This window comes from Spodoptera frugiperda, chromosome 1 (assembly GCF_023101765.2).
Source record: "Spodoptera frugiperda isolate SF20-4 chromosome 1, AGI-APGP_CSIRO_Sfru_2.0, whole genome shotgun sequence".
Lineage (NCBI taxonomy): Eukaryota > Metazoa > Arthropoda > Insecta > Lepidoptera > Noctuidae > Spodoptera > Spodoptera frugiperda.
The window spans coordinates 4,679,709-4,702,560 of NC_064212.1; the positions used below are offsets into that span (position 1 = coordinate 4,679,709).

General features: G+C 36.2%; 3 protein-coding genes across 4 annotated transcripts in view; 2 read left to right on the top strand and 1 right to left on the bottom strand.

Annotated features, from left to right (window-relative positions):
- Positions 1-124: 124 nt before the first annotated feature.
- Positions 125-6,196, bottom strand: LOC118273073 (uncharacterized). Its single transcript, XM_035589843.2, has 7 exons — positions 5,993-6,196; positions 4,783-5,904; positions 4,504-4,565; positions 3,071-3,130; positions 2,753-2,986; positions 1,181-2,663; positions 125-944 (listed from the first exon to the last, which is right to left on the bottom strand). The coding sequence occupies exons 1-6, from the start codon at positions 6,004-6,006 to the stop codon at positions 1,192-1,194; spliced, it is 2,964 nt and encodes a 987-aa protein (XP_035445736.1). The 5' UTR covers positions 6,007-6,196; the 3' UTR covers positions 125-944; positions 1,181-1,191.
- A 625-nt stretch (positions 6,197-6,821) lies between these two features.
- On the top strand, positions 6,822-13,718 carry LOC118273042 (putative Polycomb group protein ASXL3). Its single transcript, XM_035589801.2, has 7 exons — positions 6,822-9,113; positions 9,250-9,318; positions 9,557-9,630; positions 10,032-10,456; positions 10,699-10,924; positions 11,190-11,300; positions 11,495-13,718. Exons 1-7 carry the CDS (start codon positions 7,118-7,120, stop codon positions 11,639-11,641), a joined length of 3,048 nt encoding a protein of 1,015 aa, XP_035445694.2. The 5' UTR covers positions 6,822-7,117; the 3' UTR covers positions 11,642-13,718.
- Positions 13,719-14,245: 527 nt separating this feature from the next.
- Positions 14,246-22,852, top strand: part of LOC118273043 (abhydrolase domain-containing protein 2) — a 30,745-nt gene continuing 22,138 nt past the window's right edge. For both annotated transcript variants that reach the window (XR_007705842.1, XM_050697981.1), the window contains exons 1-3: positions 14,246-14,553; positions 17,330-17,502; positions 20,815-20,982. Coding sequence is in view for 1 of the 2 variants with exons in the window: in XM_050697981.1 (XP_050553938.1) it covers positions 14,399-14,553; positions 17,330-17,502; positions 20,815-20,982 (496 nt within the window). In the remaining variant the exon portion in view is untranslated. The remainder of the gene's footprint in view (positions 14,554-17,329; positions 17,503-20,814; positions 20,983-22,852) is intronic.

Sequence of the window (22,852 nt, forward strand, 5' to 3'; positions counted from 1 at the left end):
TAGGTCGAACTTGATCAACTAGCAATGAGTTTTAATTCCAACATAATTATGTATTTGTTGGCTGCTTCTTCTACTTCAAAACTTAGGATATGAGACCTCATAGATGGTAGGTAATAGAAACACATTATTATTAGTGTAAAACTTTAATTTCGTTTACATTTATTGTATTACAAGATACACTTCACTAGTCAAAAAGATTCATGAAAATACCTATGAATAGTAGGTGTTATTATTATAAGACGGTACATACTTAAAGTAATCTAATATCCTGCTACAATTAAATGATACTTAAATCACAATTGCACTTAAAACACAATACAAACAAAATTCCAAGATTCACAAAGTAATGCAATGCAATACTCAAATAAAACTGTCTACTGACAACACAGGACATTTGATTCAATTTATCAACACTGGTTTATAACTAACTGTCTCATCATCAGTAGAAAGTCCTTACCAGAAACTCTTTTTTGGTAGTTTTAGCAAAAATAATTCAACATTTGATGCTTTTTGTAGTGACCTAATATCACTTATTTATGTACATTATTTTACGTGACCATGTTAATTATTAGTTTAAGTATACATAATAAATTGAAAAATATATCGCGAATATTATACTGGCACTTTTTATGAAACTATGTATCAAATGAGATAATAATAATTATTTTATTTAATAGTAAATCTAAAACATTAATGTAATTAATGTTTATATACAATGCATTATGTGTGTACTAGTTGAAAATTGGGGAAATACTTAAACACATGTGTAGCACTGCACTAATGGTCACACATTAAATAAATACAACATGGAATGGAAATAAAAATAGTCTGTGTCAAATCTTATGTAACTAAACTATGTTCCTTACTCCATACGATCGATCGTTCACATTTCACTGATGTTTAACGTCGCCTGCGTCGACGAGAGTCCCCATTATATCCATTTTCTGTAAAAAAAGATACCTATTGTTAAAACATGTTTCAACAACATTTTTTTCTGACAAGTTTATAGAGCACAGAGTATAACAATATTACAATAATTATGCAGGTGTTTATCTTACAGACCATCACTGTAAATAAAAGTCTGACTGACAATACACCAAGACAACTTATATCGTGTAATGTAGTGGAGTAATGGAGTTGTTAAAATAGGTGAGTTGGCATTGGTTTGAATATAACAAACCTCAGTCGCAATCATCGTCGGCGATTTCTCTGGCGGTCATTATTGTACCCCACGGAGCCATTCGCCAGCGCACCGTTGGCACCCATCTGGTCCATACCGAGACCGTAAGGCCGACCGGGCCCAGCATTTTGTGGACCGTAATATTGCATTCTACAATCAGCAGCATTGTAACCCTCGCTACTCTCGTTTCCTTCAACATTGCTATTCTGCTTAATATTTTTAGATCCATATGACCCAAACGCAGTAAAGTTAGCACCCTGTGGTCCAACGCCATCGACAACGCTCGGAGGTAGCATGCGCGGCAAGAGGCTCCCGTGAGGTACGCCGAGACCGCCAGAATTGTAGCCGCCGCCGGGCGGTTGACCCAGCCCGCCGCCATCAGGCCCACCGAGCCCTGACGAGCCGAGACCTCCTGAGTTGGCAGAGTCTAAGTCGTCGTGATCCCGTCCTCGGCCGCGGCGACGCCGGTCGCGGCCTCGCGATCGCGAGCCAGCTGGGCCATCGGAGCCAAGTCCACCGGACGAACCGAGCCCACCGGACGAGCCCAGCCCGCCTCCGGAGCCCAGCCCGCCACCGGAACCAAGCGCTGTGCTGTTGCCGAGCCCGGGGCCTGACGAGCCGAGCCCGGGGCCTGACGAGCCCAGTCCGGGGCCAGACGAGCCAAGCCCGCCGCCGGCCCCGAGCCCGCCGCTGCTGGAGCCGAGCCCGCCCGCAGTGGGTCCATAGCCGCCCGAGCCACCGAGCCCGCCTGAGCGAGCCCCGCGTTTTCTGGAATCTGACTCGAGGCCACTTTGGCCAGGGCCCCTTTGCTCGTGACTACCTTTAGCCGAGGACTCGGAGGGCGGAGGGGGAGGCGGTGGTGGCGGCGGGGCAGCCCAACCACCCGGTGGAAGCATTGACGGTGGGAAGTTTGGGATCATCATACCGTACTGGTCAGCAGGAAAATAAGGAGGTAAAGCAAAGCCTTGTCCATTCATTGGAGGAGGAGGAGCACACATATTCATTTGAGGATTAAGAGCCATCAAAGGCGGTATTTGAGGAGGCTGTTGTAAATAATTCTGATTACCATTGTTTACAGGATTGTTAGGAATATTTTTTCTATCATTAGGAGGAACTTTGTTTTCTACAGGGGATGAGGATGGAACCTTGTTAGTGTGGTTGGGTAACTGGGGACCAATGGGAGTCGGCAGAAGGGTTTTCGGCGTGGGAAGAAGAGCTTGGGGCGCCTGTTGTTGACCCGAATCCGAAGTATTCTTCACTGGGCTGCACTTGCCTGAGCGAGATCGGCTACGCGACCGGGAGCGGGAACGTGAATGACTTCTCGATGACCTCGATGATCGGCTTCGCGAAGATCTGGAGGAGCTGTGGCGCCTGCGACGACGATCACGTGAGCGAGAACGGGAGCGGGAGCGACGGCGGCGTGACCTGGAGCGCGAGCGAGAGCGACGCCCACGACGATATCTTCCGCCACGGCCACGGTGTCCTAGTAAAGAAAAGAAACGATTAAATACCATTTTTCGGCGTGACAGTTAATAAGATACTTGTGTAATAATATTATAACACAACACTTACGTCTCCCGCCTCCCCCACCTCGTTCAGCAAGTTCTTGTAATTTAGGATTTACTACTTGTTTGGCTTCTTTCAATACAGCCACTAGGTCGGCTGCCTTAGCAGCATTCGATGGCGTAAAGAATGTATATGCTGTTCCAGTTTTGTTAGTCCGTCCAGTTCTTCCGATGCGATGTACGTAATCTTCCGAATTACTTGGATAATCAAAATTGATAACGAATTTCACATCATCAACATCTAGAAACAAAAATATCCAATTAGTTAACAAACACAATATCAAATTAAAATATTTTAACGTAGTAATCAAATTAAAATACATACCTAAACCTCTAGCAGCAACATCCGTAGCAACTAGAATGGGAGCTTTCCCACTACGAAAATCTGTAAGAAATTTTACGTATGAACACCGTGCAACCACATTATACAAAATCTGTTTAAATTTACAAACATTGAAACTCTGCAAATTTAACTGTCACTGTTGAAAATGTAATTCATGTACATACCCGGTAACAGTAAATTATAATTTTTTATGTTCAATGAATCTGGATTACTTTCTGTTTTTCTAATAATTCTTACCATTCCCAAGGCACTGCATACAGTTGTATTAACTAATGCTCTTTATGACAGACAAAATGAAAAAATATGTCCCTACAAAACAAACTTCAGGAGAACTATTTCAATCAAGAAATATATTCTACTATGTCGCTCCCACAACAATATCACCAAAGTATCCAAACAATAAGTAAACCCTCTATGTGACCAATCAATGTTTGCAGCAATTGTTGTACTCATCACTTCTCAATATATTTGCAACTCATCTCACATTTCACCCCTTCTCGGCCACCATAATATATGTTGAAGCAATATTGTGTTTATGATTGTATGATAATAAATTAATTATATGATTATAGTTAACAAATAATATGTATAGTATGAATGATCAATGTAAGTATTACATATAAGGTATTAAAGGTTAATAAGTAAAGAAAAAACAAAATAGTTTGGCAGGAAAGTCAAGATGTAAACCAGGAAAATGATGTGAATGAATGTCTATATGAAGAATTGAGGGCAACCTCGGGAGGTTTAATGAGAGACGTAAATAATAATTTTATTCCATTCACTATTGTATTAGTAAACTTACTAATAATATCAACTCCGTCTGTTTTATATCGCACAAAAAATAAAAATTGAGAGCGAGAGGTGAGAGGTCGCCCGTCTGCACGAGGGCGAGAACCGAGAGTCGACCACCGTGGTCGGGGCGACGCAGCGCCGGCGTCGACACCCGCGGGACTGCGCTAGACATGCGCCGCGAGATGCGCCGGCGGCCGCCGCGCCGCCGCGAGAAGCGGCTCAGACTAGCCGCGGGAGCGAGTCAGAGTGCATAGGGCTTAGCCCCGACAACTAGAGGCGGGCGCGGTGCGGGCGCTGTCGCCGCCGCGTGCGGCTGGGCGGCGACGAGCCGCGCGCTGCCGCCCCGCCGCAGGCCACAGCTCGCCACAGCCTGCACATGCAGACACGGGTTCAAAATGTGTTTACTGACTGCGCTACACCCAACGCGCTCGCGTCTTATGTCCGACACCGCTTCTCGACAACCACTCGTGCTTTTTTATTTTAATTTTATTATACAGCACCAATTTGATATAAAATTAGTTTGGCTATCATTGTGGAGCTAGTATAATACAAATTACTGTCAAAATAATAAATTAAATATTAAATCATCATAAGATAATAAATATGTTCAGACTGAACATTACCTTGTAGAACCCAATCTCGTTCATTTTGTGACTTATCTCCATGAATACATACTGCAGGCCACCTAATAAAAAAATACCACATGTAAACAACATTATTTCTCACATTTTATAATAGCTATCAATTAAGCAGCAACATTAATTAATTATTGAGTGTCATTGTCATTTATTAATTAAGTCATCATCAGGTATAATAATATTATGTGTGAATTATACTTCATTACTTAACAATCATATTTGGTACATAATTACATAATAATTAAAAATCAAATTGAAACTTACCCATCACGTTTCATTTTTCTCGTAATATCATCAACTCTCCGTTTAGTTTCAATGAAAATAATAGTTTTATTTTCTTTTTCTGCCATTATTTCTTTAAGGAGTGTACTTAATTTGGTTTCTTTTTCATATTCCATACATACATCAATGATTTGCAAAATATTGTGATTAGCTGCCAATTGCAAAGAGCCTACATTAATTTGCAGATAATCTTTTAAGAATTCCGCAGCTAAACTCTGAACTTCTCTAGGCCATGTAGCAGACCACATAAGAGTTTGACGGTCAGGTCTAATTTGTTCAATGATCTTTCTTATTTGAGGTTCAAATCCCATATCCAACATTCTGTCAGCTTCATCCAGCACTAAATAAGTAGTTCTTTTTAAATTAGTTCTTCCGCTCTCAAGAAAATCAAGAAGTCTGCCAGGAGTAGCAATTACTATTTCTACACCAGCATCCAAGTCTCTGGCTTGTGGCCCCTTAGGAGCTCCACCAAACAGACAAGTGTTATGAATTTTGGATGTGTTTGCAAACTTGTCACAGACTTCTTGAATTTGTTGTGCTAATTCCCTGGTAGGAGCCAGAACAAGTGCAATAGGGCCATCACCACGACTTGATTTTGGTTGGTTGTTAATATGCACAATTGCAGGTAAAATATAAGACAGGGTTTTTCCTGAACCTGTAGATGCTATACCAACCATATCACATCCACTCAAAGCAATAGGCCAACCCTGAGCCTGGATAGGTGTGGGCTTGGAAAATCCCATTTTATCAATCTCATCCATAACATAATCAGGGAAACCGGCTTCTTCGAAGGTCATGGTCGGTTTTGGGATATTGCGTCCTTTGAGGGTGATTTCATTATCACTTCTCCAAGCTTCCACTTCGGATTCAGGTCTATTTTCTACATCAATATGAGGTACATAGAAATCTTTCTTAAATGGCTTTAGTCGACTTAAATCCCACTTCGGTTTTCGTAGACTAGCTCCGGGATTGCTTCTGCGCCCACCGCCGTAGCCGCCGCCGCCTCCGCCGCCACCGCCTGATCCAAGACCATAACGGGGGCTTCGACTGCGACTTCTACTCCTGCTTCTACTACGACTACGACGTCTATCTCGGCTACGATCCCTAAAGATACACAAATACATTAGAATTTTAAAAAATACCATCTTTTATTTTATAACAATGTGCTGTACGACTAGATTTATATATTTACCTTCCTCGTCCCATAATTACTGCGACAATCAATAAATAACGTTTGAAATCCTGACTATTTGTTCAGTCCTTTATCTAGATAACAATTCACTCACAATAACTGAATACACAACAATCACTACAATTTTTACACAGAGGACGTACTACACCAGTATACCGTTCGATGTGAATGAATCAAAATGGCGTCCAGCAAGCTGGTAGGTAATGATTTTACCGGAAGTCGACCATAGAACAGTGTTGCTTTACCACAAATAATGATGGAAACATTTTTTTGTAACAGGTAACACATAATCTATCTAATTTTTCTTTGTTTTAGTTTTAAGTTATAGTAAGTTGTACTTATTTATTTAACTCATGCTATAATTGTAAAAGTAGTAGATAACATAAATAATAATTCATAAATGAGTCATACTTTGTTTGCACTACACTAGAGTATTTAGTAGAGTTTAGAGTAGCTAGATAGGAGCTGCTGAGCTTCTGTCCATTTTTCTTAACGGCTTTTTTTAGCGTGTAAAAAAATATTCTTGAGTATATAGTTTTACAAAGACTAAATAATAATAAAAATTATGACTTATAAATAAATGTTATATAATAAAATCTTAAAAGAAAATAGGAGAATAAATAAAAAGTAACTTAAAGCGTCGAAGAAATAATTGTCCTCTTCGGAGTCGTTGACTATTTGACATATTTTATCTTATTAAAATTTTATTTCCATGCTATGTGTATCAAATAATACTGGTATTTTTAAATAATAACAATCGTATTATATTATTATTTCGAGTGTTATTTTATTAGTTCACAGTTCACCATCCATAGAATTTTAGTATAATCAGAATTTATTTAATCTGTGCCAGGAATCCATTTTCTGCGTTGTTGTGACATTTTGCGTTTTGCTCTTCAACTAAAATAATTGAGTAAAAAAAGAGTTGTATTGTATGAATATTGTCATGTTAACGAACATTGCACTGTTAATTAAGTGATGATATTTATTTTGCACCATTAGCATTGGAATAAAGACAATTTTGCATCGTGAAGAAAGACACGATGGGTTGAAATAGTGATCGCTATCGGCAACAGTTTACTATTCCCATTTCATAATTCATTATTTACACACGCCATAACAACAATGGAACTAGATGTATCACCTGCGGACAAAATAGACAACGATATGGAATATACAGAAAATTCGACAGACAGTAAATACACGCCATGTAAAAATGATCAGTATTCCATCATACGCATTCCCGAAGATGGGGAAAAGTCAAGTAAGCACTCATCAAGGAAACAATCCAAGAGGAGAAAGAAGAATTCCAGTCATTCACGGCCTTTGCCGAGGATAATAGTGAAACCTTTGCCTCCTCCTCCTCCCCCTGAAAACAGGGAATGGACAGCAGCCACATCGTTTTCAGAAAGCAGTTCTAACTCTAGCCGACCATCAACTATGCGAGAAGTATTGGCTAGTATCCCAGGGTTTTGTATGAAACCCAGAAAGAGAAGTAGCAAAAAGTTATCTACAGCCGCACAATTACAGCAAACAAGAGAAGGTTGCATTGACTTAGAAACACCAGATTCAATATTAGTAAATACAAACATTAGAGCATTACTAAATAAACACACATTTTCACTTCTACCACCTTTATACCAATACAAACTTGGGCAGCTACTTCCAAGTGTGGATAGGTTAAGTCCTTCAGGTCGCTTAAATTCTTCTAGTCTGAATAATGAATTTTTTGCCCGTGCCTGCTTACAATGGCAAGACAGCCTATCTGGTGGAGAATTAACTCCAGAAAACCAGCAAAGAATGAAGACTGAAGCAGAAAAAGAAAAAAGCAAAATAGATCCTTGGAAATTGAAACATTTTGAACCTATTTGGGGAGAGAAATGTAGAAAAGATAAATCTTCCATCAGTTTGAATTCAGATCGCCCATCCCTTAAGACCACAATAAAGTTAAGGCCAACAGCTTCAATAACAAGCAGTAGTACAGTTCCAAAAATTAAAAAAAGTAAATCTGGTAGTAGTAAAAGAATGCGTTCAGTAGGAGCAGTCACAAGATCTTCAGCTCGAGCTGATGATGTAATAGAAGAACCACTTTCAGTGTGTAGTAAACAATCTGCTCCAGTGCCAGACTTATTGCCTTTGAAACAGTCTAAAAGTCACAACCATGCTAACTACGAGGAATACCCGGTAGACTTTACTTTCTCTGATTCATCTTCTACACAGAGGATGGATGACTCACTGTCTACTACACCAGTTGATCCACTCCTACTACCAGATGGGGATTCAGATAGGAATGAAGTTAAGCAAGAACTAGATATCAGCGTTGTTACTATTGAAGAAACTTCAAAAGATTGTGAAGAGGATAAAGCCATAGATTCTGATAGTAATTTAAATGAGTCTTCTAAGAGATCGAGCAATGAGAATGCAGAATACACTATGGCAAAGAGAATTAAGTTTGAAGAAGACTATGAAATGCATAACTCTAATTATATGGTACATAACACTGAAGTTGCAAATCATTATTCAGATATTGAGACAAATTATTCAAATGAGCAAGTTTGTCCTAATGATGAACTCTTGTATGCTGGGCAAGACCATGGGGACACTAACAGTGAGGACAGTAAAGCCACTGCATCAGGCTATGAATATGATGCAAGAAGTGAATCTTCAATGTCCAGTCTGAAGGTAGATATGAATGTAAATAACATGAATGTGAGTGAATCTACAGGTGCTACTGAGTCCATTCCTTATGATAATATTGTAACTGAGGTGGAGGACACTCCTGAAGTTGACAAGGGTAATTCTGACAGTGTAATATGTGAAGCTCAGGAACCATATGTAGAACAGTATCAGGAATGTGTGAAGTCAGATACAGATGTGGAGTCACCACAGCATTGTAAGGAAACTGTGGTGGAGCAGGAGCAAGCAGTATGTCAGCCCTACAACCAGGAAGTGGATGCTGTAGCACCTGAAGTCCAGTCTCATTTAAAGGATGATGTGATGAATAGTCCCAAATGTGAGAAAGAGAGTTTGCCCCAGAATATGTCACAGAATTACTATGATGAACATTTTAAAGATGCAGAGTCCTTTATTTTGGAGACTAGCCTTTCAATACTCACATCCCGTAAGTGTTTTTGTAATAATATGCATTTATATCTAGATGTTCATTCTCAAAATACTAGTCACAGAAACTTGTTTATATTATGCATTATGTTAATTAACAGCTCTATTAAAAAATGTATATTTAATTACTTTTTCAGAGAGTGAAGATGTAAAATATTCATCACATCCCAACTTGATGGAGTTGTCATCTTATATGAGTGAAACAAGTGAGTATGTTGTGTTTGTAAATATAACAATAGATTTGAATATTAGGTAATTATTTCTTACAAGAATAATTCAACATTGTATTTAATCAAAAAATGCCACATTTACCCATAATTATTGAATTACAACAATTTGACATGGTGTTTAAAAAAATGCCACATCTACCCATAATTATTATTATTAGATATTGCATTGGATTTGTTGACAAACTAGTGTTATTTTATTTTGTAACTGTTTCAGATGTGACTGCTGTGGTGACAATGCCTTTGACACAAAACTCATCAATACCAATGATGGAAGTCACTAATACATCTGTAAGTATATTTCAGAATGCATTTTAAATCATAGAGAGCAATTGCAATTTCAAAATAATCACATGATTATTAGAATTATGTAGTTTGTTTCCTCATAAAAGTTTCTTTAGGTATTAGATATTTTCTCAAAAACGTTGCCCTATGCTAGGATTTTCTCCTGTGTCATGGGAGTGTTTATAAAGATACAAGTTCACATGCACATGGCACCCAGTCTCGAAACAACAATTTGTGGATCACACAAAGAGTTGCTCTGTATGGGAATCGAACTCGCTACACGTTATGCGCACGATATCTTAATTATTGTAAGCTGATGATAACAATGTATGTTAACTGTGCATCCTTTTACTACCTAGATAATTAATTAATGTTATTTATTTAATTTGTAATAATATTGCTTACAGATTGTTTCCTACCCCGATGACAACATGAAGGATGCAGCTAAACCCAAAGCATCAGCAGTGTCATGGAAGAATGACAATGATTGGACAAACAATGAGAATGTCATGTCTTTACATCCCTTTTCTAGTTTAAACACAGAGAGTACCAAATATGTTAGTGAAGATTCCAAGACAAGTATGGACGATATAAATATGAATGATGAAAATTGTATGTACAAAGAAGATAGGGATGCAAATTTTAATATGGAGTCTTCAAATTCATCTGAAAGTTGCCAGTCAATAAAAGATTCGTCAAAACAAGAATTAGATGCGGCAACTAGCTTGATATCTAGTACTGCTGTTACAAACCCACCTGTAAATTCTACTACTATAACTCAGGGAATCTGGGCTCGAAGTAAAAAATCGAAGATTGGGAAGGAATCTAACAGGTATGTGAAGATGTGTTGCAATATTCATCCTTAAATACAGTTTTAGGAACTATGTACTCTTTTTGCATTTATAAAATTTGATAATTTAGTTATCCTGTGTAATAAAATTAAATTCTCAATATTCTTTCAGAGGTTTATTGAATATTAACAAAAGTTACTTCACCCATTATAATGAAAGGAAACTTTAATTCTTGCTATGCAACATAATGTATTATTTATTTCATGTTAACATTTTATTTTAGGAGTAGGAGCTCAAACAAGGTACCACCAGGCACAGTGAACCTAGAACGCAGCTATCAGATATGTCAGGCGGCGATACAGAACAGTCCAAACCGCGATGCATTGCGCGGCCAGCTGCGACCGCCGCCCGCGCTGCTAACGCGGCCCGCGCGGTCCGTGCGACCGCCACCCCCGCCCCCGCCCGTACTCGTACGACAGCTGCCGGTATCTGTGATGCCTCATAATGAAGTAAGTGGAATTAGAACTTTATAGTTTTGTAATAGAGTCTAAAATGTATTAGAGATTGAAGCAGGTTAAAGTGCTAGTGTCTAAAGTGATTTTTAAATAAGTTCTTCTGTACTAAAGTATCTACAAGCACAAATAGTTATTCAAATAATGACAAAACGGAAATTTGTTGCCTTTTTGAAATGGATAGAGTTACTCAGATCAGCAACTCGAGAAATATAATATTTGAACTTCAATTCTAATACAATTTACATGATACAATTTTCAGATGAACGAGAATCGGTCAAATAACGTGGGGCAGTATATTCTCGTTCAAAGAACTCCTAACGTGGCGCCGCGGGCTTCCAGTGCTCCACCTGCGAACCAAAATACTAATGTGGTTAGTATTTGTTATACATTTAACTCCAATAGTGAACAGTCTAATTTATCGACCTATCGTGAAGAATTTAGACATCGTATCACTACAACGCATTAAAAAATCATGTCCTATTTTAGAACGTCATTGCTATGGAATCTGACACAAACAAAACATAGTCTTCAGAGTCGTTATTAATTGTATTAATTTGATTACAGAGCGTAGCGCGGTGCCGGAGCGTGGGCGCGGACGACGCGTGCGTGTGTAACCTGCGCGCCATGATACTGTGCAAGAAATGTGGTGCCTTCTGTCACGACGACTGCATCGGATCAGCAGAACTATGTCTCACTTGTCTCATACGCTGACCCTACCTCTATGGTTTCTCTACGGCCCATTATGCGCGGCCATTGCTATCTTGCTAGCATTATTACAAGGAACTTTATATAGAACGAATTTAGCTACAGCCCTAATCATATTTATACCTTTAGTTCAGCGTAGCTAAAATAAACGGAACTTGAGTAAATCCAGGATTGAGGTGTGTGTGAACAAAGTAAATGGTTGTTAGGAATGGTGGTGCTATCTGTATGAATGTATCAATAAACAAAAATATTTAGTTTGTAACCTTATGTACGGATATTGACAATATTTTGTACTTCCCAAATTATCAGGTTGCTTACGCATATTCTATTGAGAAGCTTTAAGTTTGTTGGAAAGAAGTCACGCTAAGGCCAGGGTTACGTAATCATCGCTGAACTTGAGTGAATCAAATGTGATAGACACAGCTTACGAGTTACATAATATTCATTACAGACTCTAAATATATAATTACAAAATAATTTCTACCTCTAAGGCAGAATTAATTATCCATTACCTGTCCTGAACCTATCCAAATATATATAATTCGACTTATGCTAAGCAACAGCGAGGCATACAGTGTTTTCTTGTTAAAATGTTTATTATTCTTCAAACAACAAATATATTTACTCATCATAATGTTGAAATAACACTTGAAATTTTAATAATACAAATAAAAACTTGTACACAATGAGCACAATGTATTCAAAGTAATTAATTCTATAAGTCGTACATTATTTCTGATTTAGACGTTACGAATACATATTTAAAAGCTTATCGAAATATAGCAGATAATTTGATAGCATTTGTTAACATTTATTTGATACAAATAATATAGTTGTTGTTAAGAGTACGTACAGTACATAAGAGAGTAGTCGCTGCGCTGAGGATTTAATTTTTGCCATTATATTTTAGTATTAGGATATCATCACAATTTAATTTTATGCTACTGTTATATTAATTTTAGGGTTACTTTACCATTTCGTGACTTTATTTTGTATGTAGTTTGTCAGTATCGGCTTAGTATTGGTATAGTAATAAATACTTGTGCACCATCTGATATCCCATCTATTTATAACATTTATACTTAAGTCTATGTACAGATATTTATTGATACGTGAAGGCTGGTGGGGTGGACATCGGATGAACTCTTATTGTAGGTATTTATAGAACATTACTTGTTATATTTAAGTTTTTCATTATGGCGTGTACACTAATATGACACTAAGTTATGCAATATATTTATAGTTGTCTATAATATTTTTATAAGAATCTTTTACAAATTGAGAAATAGCTTTTTGCTAATTTAAGATTTTTCTTGTAATATGTATCCAAACATGAATCCAAATTGTCCATATAATCTCTTCTGATCTCTTGTTTTACTGTCCCAGTAATATAAATAAGGACCTTCTATTGCGTATTGGGTGTAGTGTACAATGGTTATGATAACGTGATTTTATTATAACGAGAATAACTGATTATCAAGAAATAACATTTATATTTAGATAGTTGACAACGCTGCTCCAGCAATGCCTAGTTTATACACATAGCAATGCCTTACTTACATGACGACTACAAATGCTAAGTTACAATTAAATATTCATAGATTTAATAGATAATTTATAATACAAGTGTTGCTCACTATGTTTGAATCACAAAATGTATATCTGTATATTTTAGCTTATATTATGGATAAATGTTGAAAAATCTATGTATACATGTCACAAAAGCTAGATACAGTCTAGATTTTAAACAACGTTAGATCACTATTGAGGCATAGAAATGTATAAAAGGATTTGTAATTCTTTATAGTGTACTTATTTCATAATCTCGGTACGCAATCATATAATACAGTGTTATGAAAATTTTTGACTACGAAAGTTACATTTGTATTATATGCCTATGTTTAAGAACTAACAACCAACATTTTTTATATAAACGGCTCTTTTGTTTTTATTTTATTTTAATTTGTATGATTATTACGAACTGCGTTTATTTCGCGGACTTGTCGCATTATTGTTATTTATTGGTAATTGGTTATTTTATGCTCATGAACATTTTTTCTCTAATAAAATTATGTTCTTCTAAGATGTATTTTTTTTTATTTTCATTATAATACCACCCATACTTATCATGAATCATAAACCTATCTAAAAATAAAATATTAAGTCTCTAATAGTTCAATTTAGTTGCATTGGGTATTTTGTATCCTGTAAATAACTTATCCCTGTCCTCACGACAGCAGATGCCGTTGCCTTGCGTCACGGTGCGTCAGTAACATTGAGCAGAAAGCGGCGCATTTATCAGATATAAACGTACGATTAAAAATTGCAAATGGAGTTCAATTTCGTTATTATTATTCTAATAGGATTTAATTTTTTTTTAACTTAAAAAGCATGAGTCCAGAGACCAAAGTGAAGTTTTCCATTATTTCCTGTATCGACATAGCTTCCATTCACTGACACTCACAGTTATTGGTTACTTTTACTGTTTTGATAATTTTTGGACGAATACCAATCCAACTTTGCGTTGTATCAGACCAATCACAGAATGACCATTAAAATTTTGACCAATAAAGTCACGTTTGAATAGTGTTTCTAGAACTCGTGAGATGTTTTGCTTGACGGATAGATTTTTTTAGTGTGGTGCGTTGTGCGGCGGATGGTTGTTGTTATTTTCTCGTCTGACGAGAAACTCGGTGTGTCGTTATTATGTAAAATTATCCTTCTAAAATCGGCAAGATCTGATTCAGATTGAATTTTCCCAAAATGTCGACTGTTCTACTAGCAGTTATTGCGGTCATCTTGTGTGTACTTTTCCGAATACTGAATGTTAATAGTCAGCCCCAAAAACCTGTGATCTACGGAAGAGATCGAAGTTTTATTGAAAACATTCTCTTTATTTCACCGTTCCTAAATGAACCGTAAGTATTATTTGTAAAATTATGATAGTTTTCATTTAGATTTTCTTTTATTTACGTCTTCTCCAGGTTCACGCACTTTTGATAGGTTCTCTAGTTTGATGATGTCACTACTAACAACGGAGGTCGTAAATTTTTGTGTCACGGTTTTATCTCAAATTATTACTTGGTAATTAAAGAAGCTTTTGCTGGAAATACTACCTACTTATTAGAGAAATTATCAGTATTGAAAACAGCGATGTTATCATAATAGTTTTTATTGAGTATATTAAAACTAACACTGATATCTATTTTGATGCCGGATACGGCATCTTCCAGAAATAACAATAAGTTTTAACGTACCTAACTGAGATATTTGTTGTTTTAAAATGTTTATGTTAACGCGTACTTTCCAACTGAACATTTGGTTATTGGAATAAACACTCACCTCAAAACTCGACAGAATATACGTATTTATCTATCTTACGTATCAACAAATTCAACTTGATATTTCTAATGAGTTTCTAATAAGTAGTGAGTCAGTCAGTCAGATCTAAAAATAAAATTAATACACATGAGTTACCTGCACATGTTTGTTATCGTTCTAGAAGCATCTATTGATTTAACCACATTTATTAACAATACAAGTTAGGCAAAGCTACTTTTTTGTATGTTGTGAGTCATAAACCACAGATGACTGCATAGGTATCTGATTTGTCTCACCGGCATTATAGATGTGATGCCAGACTACCAATCTACCTGGAAACAGATTAATAACACTAATATCTGATTAATCACAACTCTAGGAAAAATATCTATAAATAAACAATAGTAATGTTTGTAAATAATAAACAAAAACAATAAAAAAAATGTGTCAGTAATGTTAAAAATATGTTTACATGATAGAATATGCTATTCAAAATGGTTGCAAAATTAACATAAATTTGTGAACTAGGTAGGTATAGGTAATGTATGCAAGTTATTCATTGTATTTCGATCAATTTGTATGAATATTAATTTACAGGATTTATTACCTATAATTATTATTTGTTTATAAATATTTCTAATTGGCTTTTCCTCATATTAGTGTAATTGGCATTAATTTATCTCATTGCAAGACAGTTTTTTTTTCAATAAGAAATAGTAAACTCAAAATTTAACATTCTTTTGCATTCTATCTCTAGACAGTTCATGTTCATGTTTTCAATTAAAACTTTAGCAAATGCTTAGTGTGTCATGATTTTTAGTTTGAAAAAAGAAAGCTTATTTTATTGTTTCACCTTATGTACATACCTGGTAACATTATTGGTATCTATCTATTAAGATACTTGTATAAACCTCTGGTATGGTATATGGAGGCTCCGGTATACAAGACAATAATGGAAAACACATTGTGTCTAATGTGGATCCACATAAAAGGTTAAAATTACATATATCATTATTATATTTATCCCATTTATCTCATCATCAAATATAGTTGCAGATAGTTATTTAGTTCACTAACAACTAAGATGTTTATTTAATGCAGAAGTTCTTACTTTATAAATAGAATGTTTCCTCAAACCACCTGTTACTATGTTAATCCAAATATATAAGTACACTTTGTTCACAATAACACTTCTGTCTATTAACTATTTAACCTAGGTGTCAATGAGTATTTTCAATTTGTCTCATTCAATAGCATGTCCTTGAAATCAGCATTGCTTCATTCACATTGTAATACTATTGTTTTCGTTAATTTATTTATATTCAACAATGCTTCAAATTACTGTGTGATTGTTCTACATACACACAAAAACAGTATTAATTAGTGCAAATTACCAAAATAGGTAAATTACCTCATTTTTCATGTGTAATAGGTGTATGAACATCATAAAATTACTGATTTCTACGCATGTAGACTGCATAGTCTTAGTAAAAAATATCCACATGAACTAAATACCAGAACAAAGATTAATAGTGATTAATCTAGGCTTTTAGTTAGGTACTTACAGGTTATTTTGTGATGTAAGGGTATAAGTGACTACCCTTACAGCTGTTAAAAAAATCATAGCGACATTTTTGTATACTATAGTCATTGATAGTAGGTATTATGATATCAATATCTATTAAAGGATCTTGATATGATTCAATAAATTATCTAATTTGTGTCATTTACGATACTTGACTGATAAATTATAATTGGACTAGACTAGGTACCTGCACTGTACAATGATTCACTATGCCTAACTCCCTACCTGTGTAAGTAAAATGCAATTATGTAGGTAGATATGTACAAAAACAAACATAATTGTTATTATTATGACTAATTTTAATCAGTTGGTAGCCTTGGTAAGCTTTAAACAGCTCACTTCGAAAAGATAAACAAAGGATACAGATACAAAATAAGTTCTTAGAATCCAGACTTGCCACACATCAATCGATCTGTTTAACCACGCAAATACGTTGCACATGGTATAAAAACTCCATAGCTTGGCATTCACACAAGTAAAATAATGATTCATAGTAAAACAGCAAAAACCTAGGTGACTAAAATGAGTCATGCACGGAAATTAGTTATGACAAAATCACGCATTTTTCACCTGACCGATAATAATCGGTCAGAGTTACAAACAGGGTATTGTTAAGTTGCTGTTAACTTATTAAAACATTAGGAGATAATGTAGCAAACGTCTCCTTTCTAGATTGCGATGAAAACGTATCATACCCAACTGGAATTAGTGTAAAATAATTAAACGATAATTAAATTACTCTCGAAAATGAACAATGCAATAGTGTCTTACGAAAACTTTGTTTTCAGATACATACCGACTCGTCTGTGGGGCTTCAGTGGGCATGTGCAGACAATTCTACACAGTCTAATTGGACGTGTCCGTTGCCCCTGGCCCATAGGCGGACGCGTGTCACTGGTGCTGCCCGACAAATCCACCCTCACCTACGACCTCTATGAGCCGGTTGGAAACGAACATGAAGGTAACAGAAATTCAGTTTTTACAACAGGAAAATGTGTACTTTTTACGATATCATTAATGATACTCGAAAGTAGAGATCGTTCTACTTTCTACCAAATTTTATTTCATGCATTACTAAGTAAAATTTTCTAGTAACTTCTATACAACCATTACGATCAGCATCAGCCTCGAAAATGTAAAGGAGGCATTTAAACAGAAACTGCAAATTGGCTGACAAAAAATTAAAATGTTCATTCATCCATCAGCCACGAGCCCTTGAACTCCATATAGCATGTAGGTACGTCGGTTTTCCTGTTATTTTCCATCCATGCAGTAATCAACTCGAGCACGTACCTATAAATTGATTTTATCTAATCACATTGTACGTACACTGATGAGCGTAGGTGTGATAGCTATCCCGTAACATCACGGAAGAAAGAAAACTGATTGTTCTGGCATCTTAATCTGATTGTCACAACAATACATATTATAATAGAATAGAGCAAGCAATACAAGGTCGTGGTTACGATTCCGATTAATGGCCGCGGCTCTGAACACTCTTTCCACTCGATTGCCTCAAGACTTGCATCACGAAGGTATTGTTCAGCGAAACAGCCTGTTAGACATGTTTATAAACTCTCCTAGGTCATTTAGCTCTATTTTCTATTGGACACGCGTTCAAAATCATAATACACTGGCCTAAGAAATGGGAAAAAACCCATTGATCATTTTAGGAAGTACTTTGTTATTTTAATGTTTTCGAAAATTCGAACACGGTTGGCGTTTACGTACGTCAACAAATTCCCCTACCTCTCCTATACCGTCAGGACTTTAACAATCTATGGAAAACCCGACCATGTAATGTTTCAAACTCTAAAAATATGTCACAAACGGCAGCTTTTCAATACGATCCTTTGCTGTACAAGTGTACATTGCATCATCAAGTACAATATCGCGTCATGGTGTAATATCGTGTATACCTACAATACTTAATTTATTATTCATATCAGTGGCGTGGTTAGAGTATATCGGTTTTTGGTCCCAGGAGATAACAAATTCGCAGCGCGGAATTAGTTTTAGCGCCGATATCGAGAATTTGTAGAATTTTGATAAAATAAAAATGTTGCGTACGTTTTCTCCTGCCCCATGTAGTCATAATAAAAAAAAGAAACTGTTATACTTAGGTAGATCCACTAATATTGTTAATGCGCTAATTAACTACTGAAACAAACAATCTGATTTATACTATCGCTTAGAATTTGATAGACCAATAACTCGTGCCGATGATGCTTCTATCATAGATATCATTTTACCCTAAAGCATACAGGCAAATGGCGGGCAAGTGCTGAAATAAAATAATTCGACATGGCAATAAATAGCAGCATGTGTAGGTTAATTCGCGTGTAATATAAACCTGTCACGAAACATCAAACCGTATCAGCGATTATTTCAAAATGTACATAAGACTATCACATTCTTATCAGAGTAGGAAGTTTTAAGTGAGTCAGTAGTACATTTGAGAGAATTTTCTCACTAGAATCTGATATCAAGATGAATAGAGTGTTATGCTTTCTCTCGGTACTAAGAATGTTGTAAAACAAGGCTCATTTAGTTATCAGATAATTCTGAGAAGTAATACGTAATTGTATGATAAGCTTTAAGGTGTTATTATTACATTGTATAAAAGAAAGGTCCCTAAAACTTATTTGTCCAAGAAGTAGAACTACAAACTCCATGGTGAGGTCACCCTTTTAAGGTTCATAAATTATTCTTTATGTAAACCAGTAACCAGTGTTACAACTTATACCAAAGAACCATTAGCAAACAAACCATTACTATCATTTATCACAAATCGTAAACCTTTTACATTAAATAAATAGGTAAATTACAATCACGTTTACTGTCACGCAAGCAAACTTTATAACCCGTGAAAAATTGTTATTTATGTTTATGTGAAAACAATAATAATATTTTTTTTAATATAGATTTTAATCCAGAATAATAATAAAATAACAGGTCTCTGTCTGTCATATTCGATGCATATATTCAATCGAGATTTGCGAGTATGTATCAGTCAAAATATAATATTATAATAACAAAATATTATAATATCGTCATGCTTCGATAAGATCACAGATTACTTCTACTTTTATTTTAATCATTAAATAATGTGCAGTGTAATTTTCTTTGACGTATTTTTATCTATACGTGGTAGCAGGAAAAACAAATCCGTTGCGGTTGCGGTATTCGATGTCATCCCGCGGAAATTGAGTGATCTGAGAGCTGTGTTTATGGCTGGCCTAGGCGGGATACATGCCGTTCATTATTTTTGCATAATAGTCGATGGTTAACGATACATGGTGTAGATTCACGTCCTGTTGTTAACCTTATCACTTCTTTTCACTTAAGCCTACAAACAGACGTATATTGCACGTAACACATTGTCGTCCAATGCGAGCCATGTTGTTATGTGCACACGGATATTTCCATTCGCTGAGTTTTTCTTATGCCTACCTGGAAGTAGCCTTTAGGTACTGTGTTTCGCGACGTAATAGTTTAAGATGTTAATCTAAACTCGGACATTACAACTCCAGTTTTTGAGGGTCCAAGTATATCCAGAAAGTTTATAATCTCACTAAAAGAGTTTAATTTGGTTTAGATAATGTTACATAGCATTTTGACAATATTTAGAATGCCGTATGACTTGTCGGTAGTAAACCTTGGGCCTTGACACAGTATAGAATTAAAAACGCACGGTTGAGGAAGTCGTTACATCTAACAGATGGTGCACAAGATTCTGTTTGTTTATTTACAAATTACAATATTATTTGTTTAAGTAACGTGGTACTTATTTACTGTGGTCCAAACAAAACCGATTGAGATGAGACTTATACCGACATGACCTCATTATACTTGGAAAAACGCCAGTAGACAGGTTTAAGTTCATTGATCTACGGGTTAAGAGTCTAGTTAAGTCTTATTGTCTATAATCTATAAACTAAACAACTTCTGAATCATATGTAGAGACTCATGACCATGAAGCATGAAGTCATGGTCGATCTGCGTAGTGTGACCGGTGATAACCTGTAAAAAAATTGCTAAGATTTTGAAATCTGTTAGATAAACTTTTATAAACTATTATTTATTTTGATATAAAAATACTTCTCTTCCTTGATTTTTCCTGGGATAAATATAACTGGTTGCATTCAACCAGCTGATCTGGAAGTCATTATGGAAGGTCTATGCCATGTCTTGTAGCAAATTAAAGCATGATTATTCGGATATGTTTTCGTTAAATTTCTTCCCCATTTTAAAACCAATTTCTCCCCAACAGATGACGTGACGGTCGCGATCTGTCCCGGCATCGGCAACACATCGGAGAGCGTGTACATTCGAACCTACGTCCACTACTCGCAATGCCACGGCTACAGGTGCGCCGTGCTCAACCACATCGGAGCTCTCAACAGCGTCCCAGTCACCGGCAATCGGATCTTTTCATACGGTAAGATAAGTTAATTATTATGATCGGCTTACTCACGTAAATGTTTGACGAGGAACTCGGCTAGTTTCAAGCCATGCAAGAGGAAGGTAAGATAAGTATTAGATATGAGAATGACCTACCTACAGGAGTTGCAGTGTGTTCTACTGTCCCCTACGTATGTCTGTTCGTGACAAACTCTAAAACTGCTGAGCAGATTTTGATGCTGTTTTCACCAATTGATAGATAAGCACACAAAGTTGTGGGATGAAATAATCCTACGATTAAATGCATTTGCTTGTATTTGTGTTTTAAAACTACGGCTTATACAGTGCAGTACTTGTATAACACAATTAATTGTAATTTTAATCAGTTATTTTGGAACGTAATGCTTGGAAATGCAATTTCAAGTGATACGGATTACAACGATAACACGTACGAAATATATGGCTAGAGTAAATAAGAAAATAACAGCTACAGATTAAGAGCAGTGGAATGCTTCACAGTATTGCGTTTGTTTGCAATCTGAGTGCGAAGTTATTAATGGTCCTTGTAACGTAACGTGATGTTATACTTAGGTAATAGGAAAAATACATTATTACATAATATGTAATATTTAAGTGTGGCCACGGCCTCACAGAAAGCCGACGTGAAACCACGCTTGCGTTGTGTTTTGTAGTGTGAGTGAGGTTACCGGAGGCCCAATTACCCCTCTTCCCAATTTCCGATACCCCAACAATCCTTAAATTCCTAACCCCCAAAAGACCGGCAACGCACTTGTAACGCCTTTGGGTTTCAAGTGTCTATGGGCAGCGGCGATTGCTTACCATCAGGTGCTCATCATCTGCTCGTTTACCGACGGCGTATTACATAATAAAAAAATATTATTATGGACAAGGATAATGCACAAACGAAACACCTAAGTAGCGATTGTGATGCGTAAACGGATATGCATGAGGGAACTGATCTAAATACTTGTTTAATTAACGGCCTACAGTTTTAAAGGTAGTGCAATTTAATTATACATTTCGGTATTCATCACACATTAAAGTGAAACCGTGGATTTAATGCATAGGCATTTTTCTGGGGTGATATAAAGAAATAATCCCTTATGGTTTGTTTACGAATATTGTATATCAAAGTTGGCTTGAATATGCATAAACACACGCCTTTTGTACCATGGCAATGTGCAGAAATTATATATGCCCTTTGCTATTATCAAGTAATATGTGGTACTTCTCTACACACTTTAGGTCCCATACATACATAACATTCGCCAATCTCCCATGGGGATAGGCAGAGACAATCGAACGCCAATTGTTACGAATCTTATTAATATTTTTTTTGCTTCTTCAAACATGCTCGTCGGTTAAGGGTGCTTTTAATTTGGCCCTTCTGTATTACCAATGTGATCAATATATGTCCGTCTAAGGCGCCCTCTACTGGCGGTCCCATTCATATCAGCTCTATATACTTTTCTTGTAAATCTGCTTTCATACATCCTTTTAACATGTCCAAACCATCGTAATATTCCCTTTTCAATCCTGTTTAATTGAACCAATGTACGGTACAAATAGAAAGATGATTAAGTAAACACGATAACCAGAAAATAACTCCTTTCGTAACTGCATGCTATAACTGTAACACAAATGCATTCTTATAACTTTTTCACACGTTATGTGGACCATCTCGCAACTTCCTACCTTTGGATTGTTTACACATTGGGTAACGATAATTTGTATTTATATCATTATATCAAGAATTAGTTTGTCACGGACGATTTTATACAAGGTTTTCTTACATAGCAACATAAGATACTCTCATATTCGTGGTGAAATGATTAGCTTTGATTTGTTACTGATATTTTTAACTCCAACATATGGTAGCCATTGCC

Coding starts and splice junctions, on each gene's coding strand:
- LOC118273073 (XM_035589843.2), bottom strand. Junction 3,131..4,503: donor ACGAGATTGGGTTCTACAAG/GTAATGTTCAGT, acceptor AATTTCTTACAG/ATTTTCGTAGTGGGAAAGCT. Junction 2,987..3,070: donor TGTTGCTGCTAGAGGTTTAG/GTATGTATTTTA, acceptor TTTTGTTTCTAG/ATGTTGATGATGTGAAATTC.
- LOC118273042 (XM_035589801.2), top strand. CDS start 7,118: ATGGAACTAGATGTATCACCTGCGGACAAAATAGACAACGATATGGAA. Junction 9,319..9,556: donor ATCTTATATGAGTGAAACAA/GTGAGTATGTTG, acceptor TAACTGTTTCAG/ATGTGACTGCTGTGGTGACA. Junction 10,457..10,698: donor ATTGGGAAGGAATCTAACAG/GTATGTGAAGAT, acceptor ATTTTATTTTAG/GAGTAGGAGCTCAAACAAGG.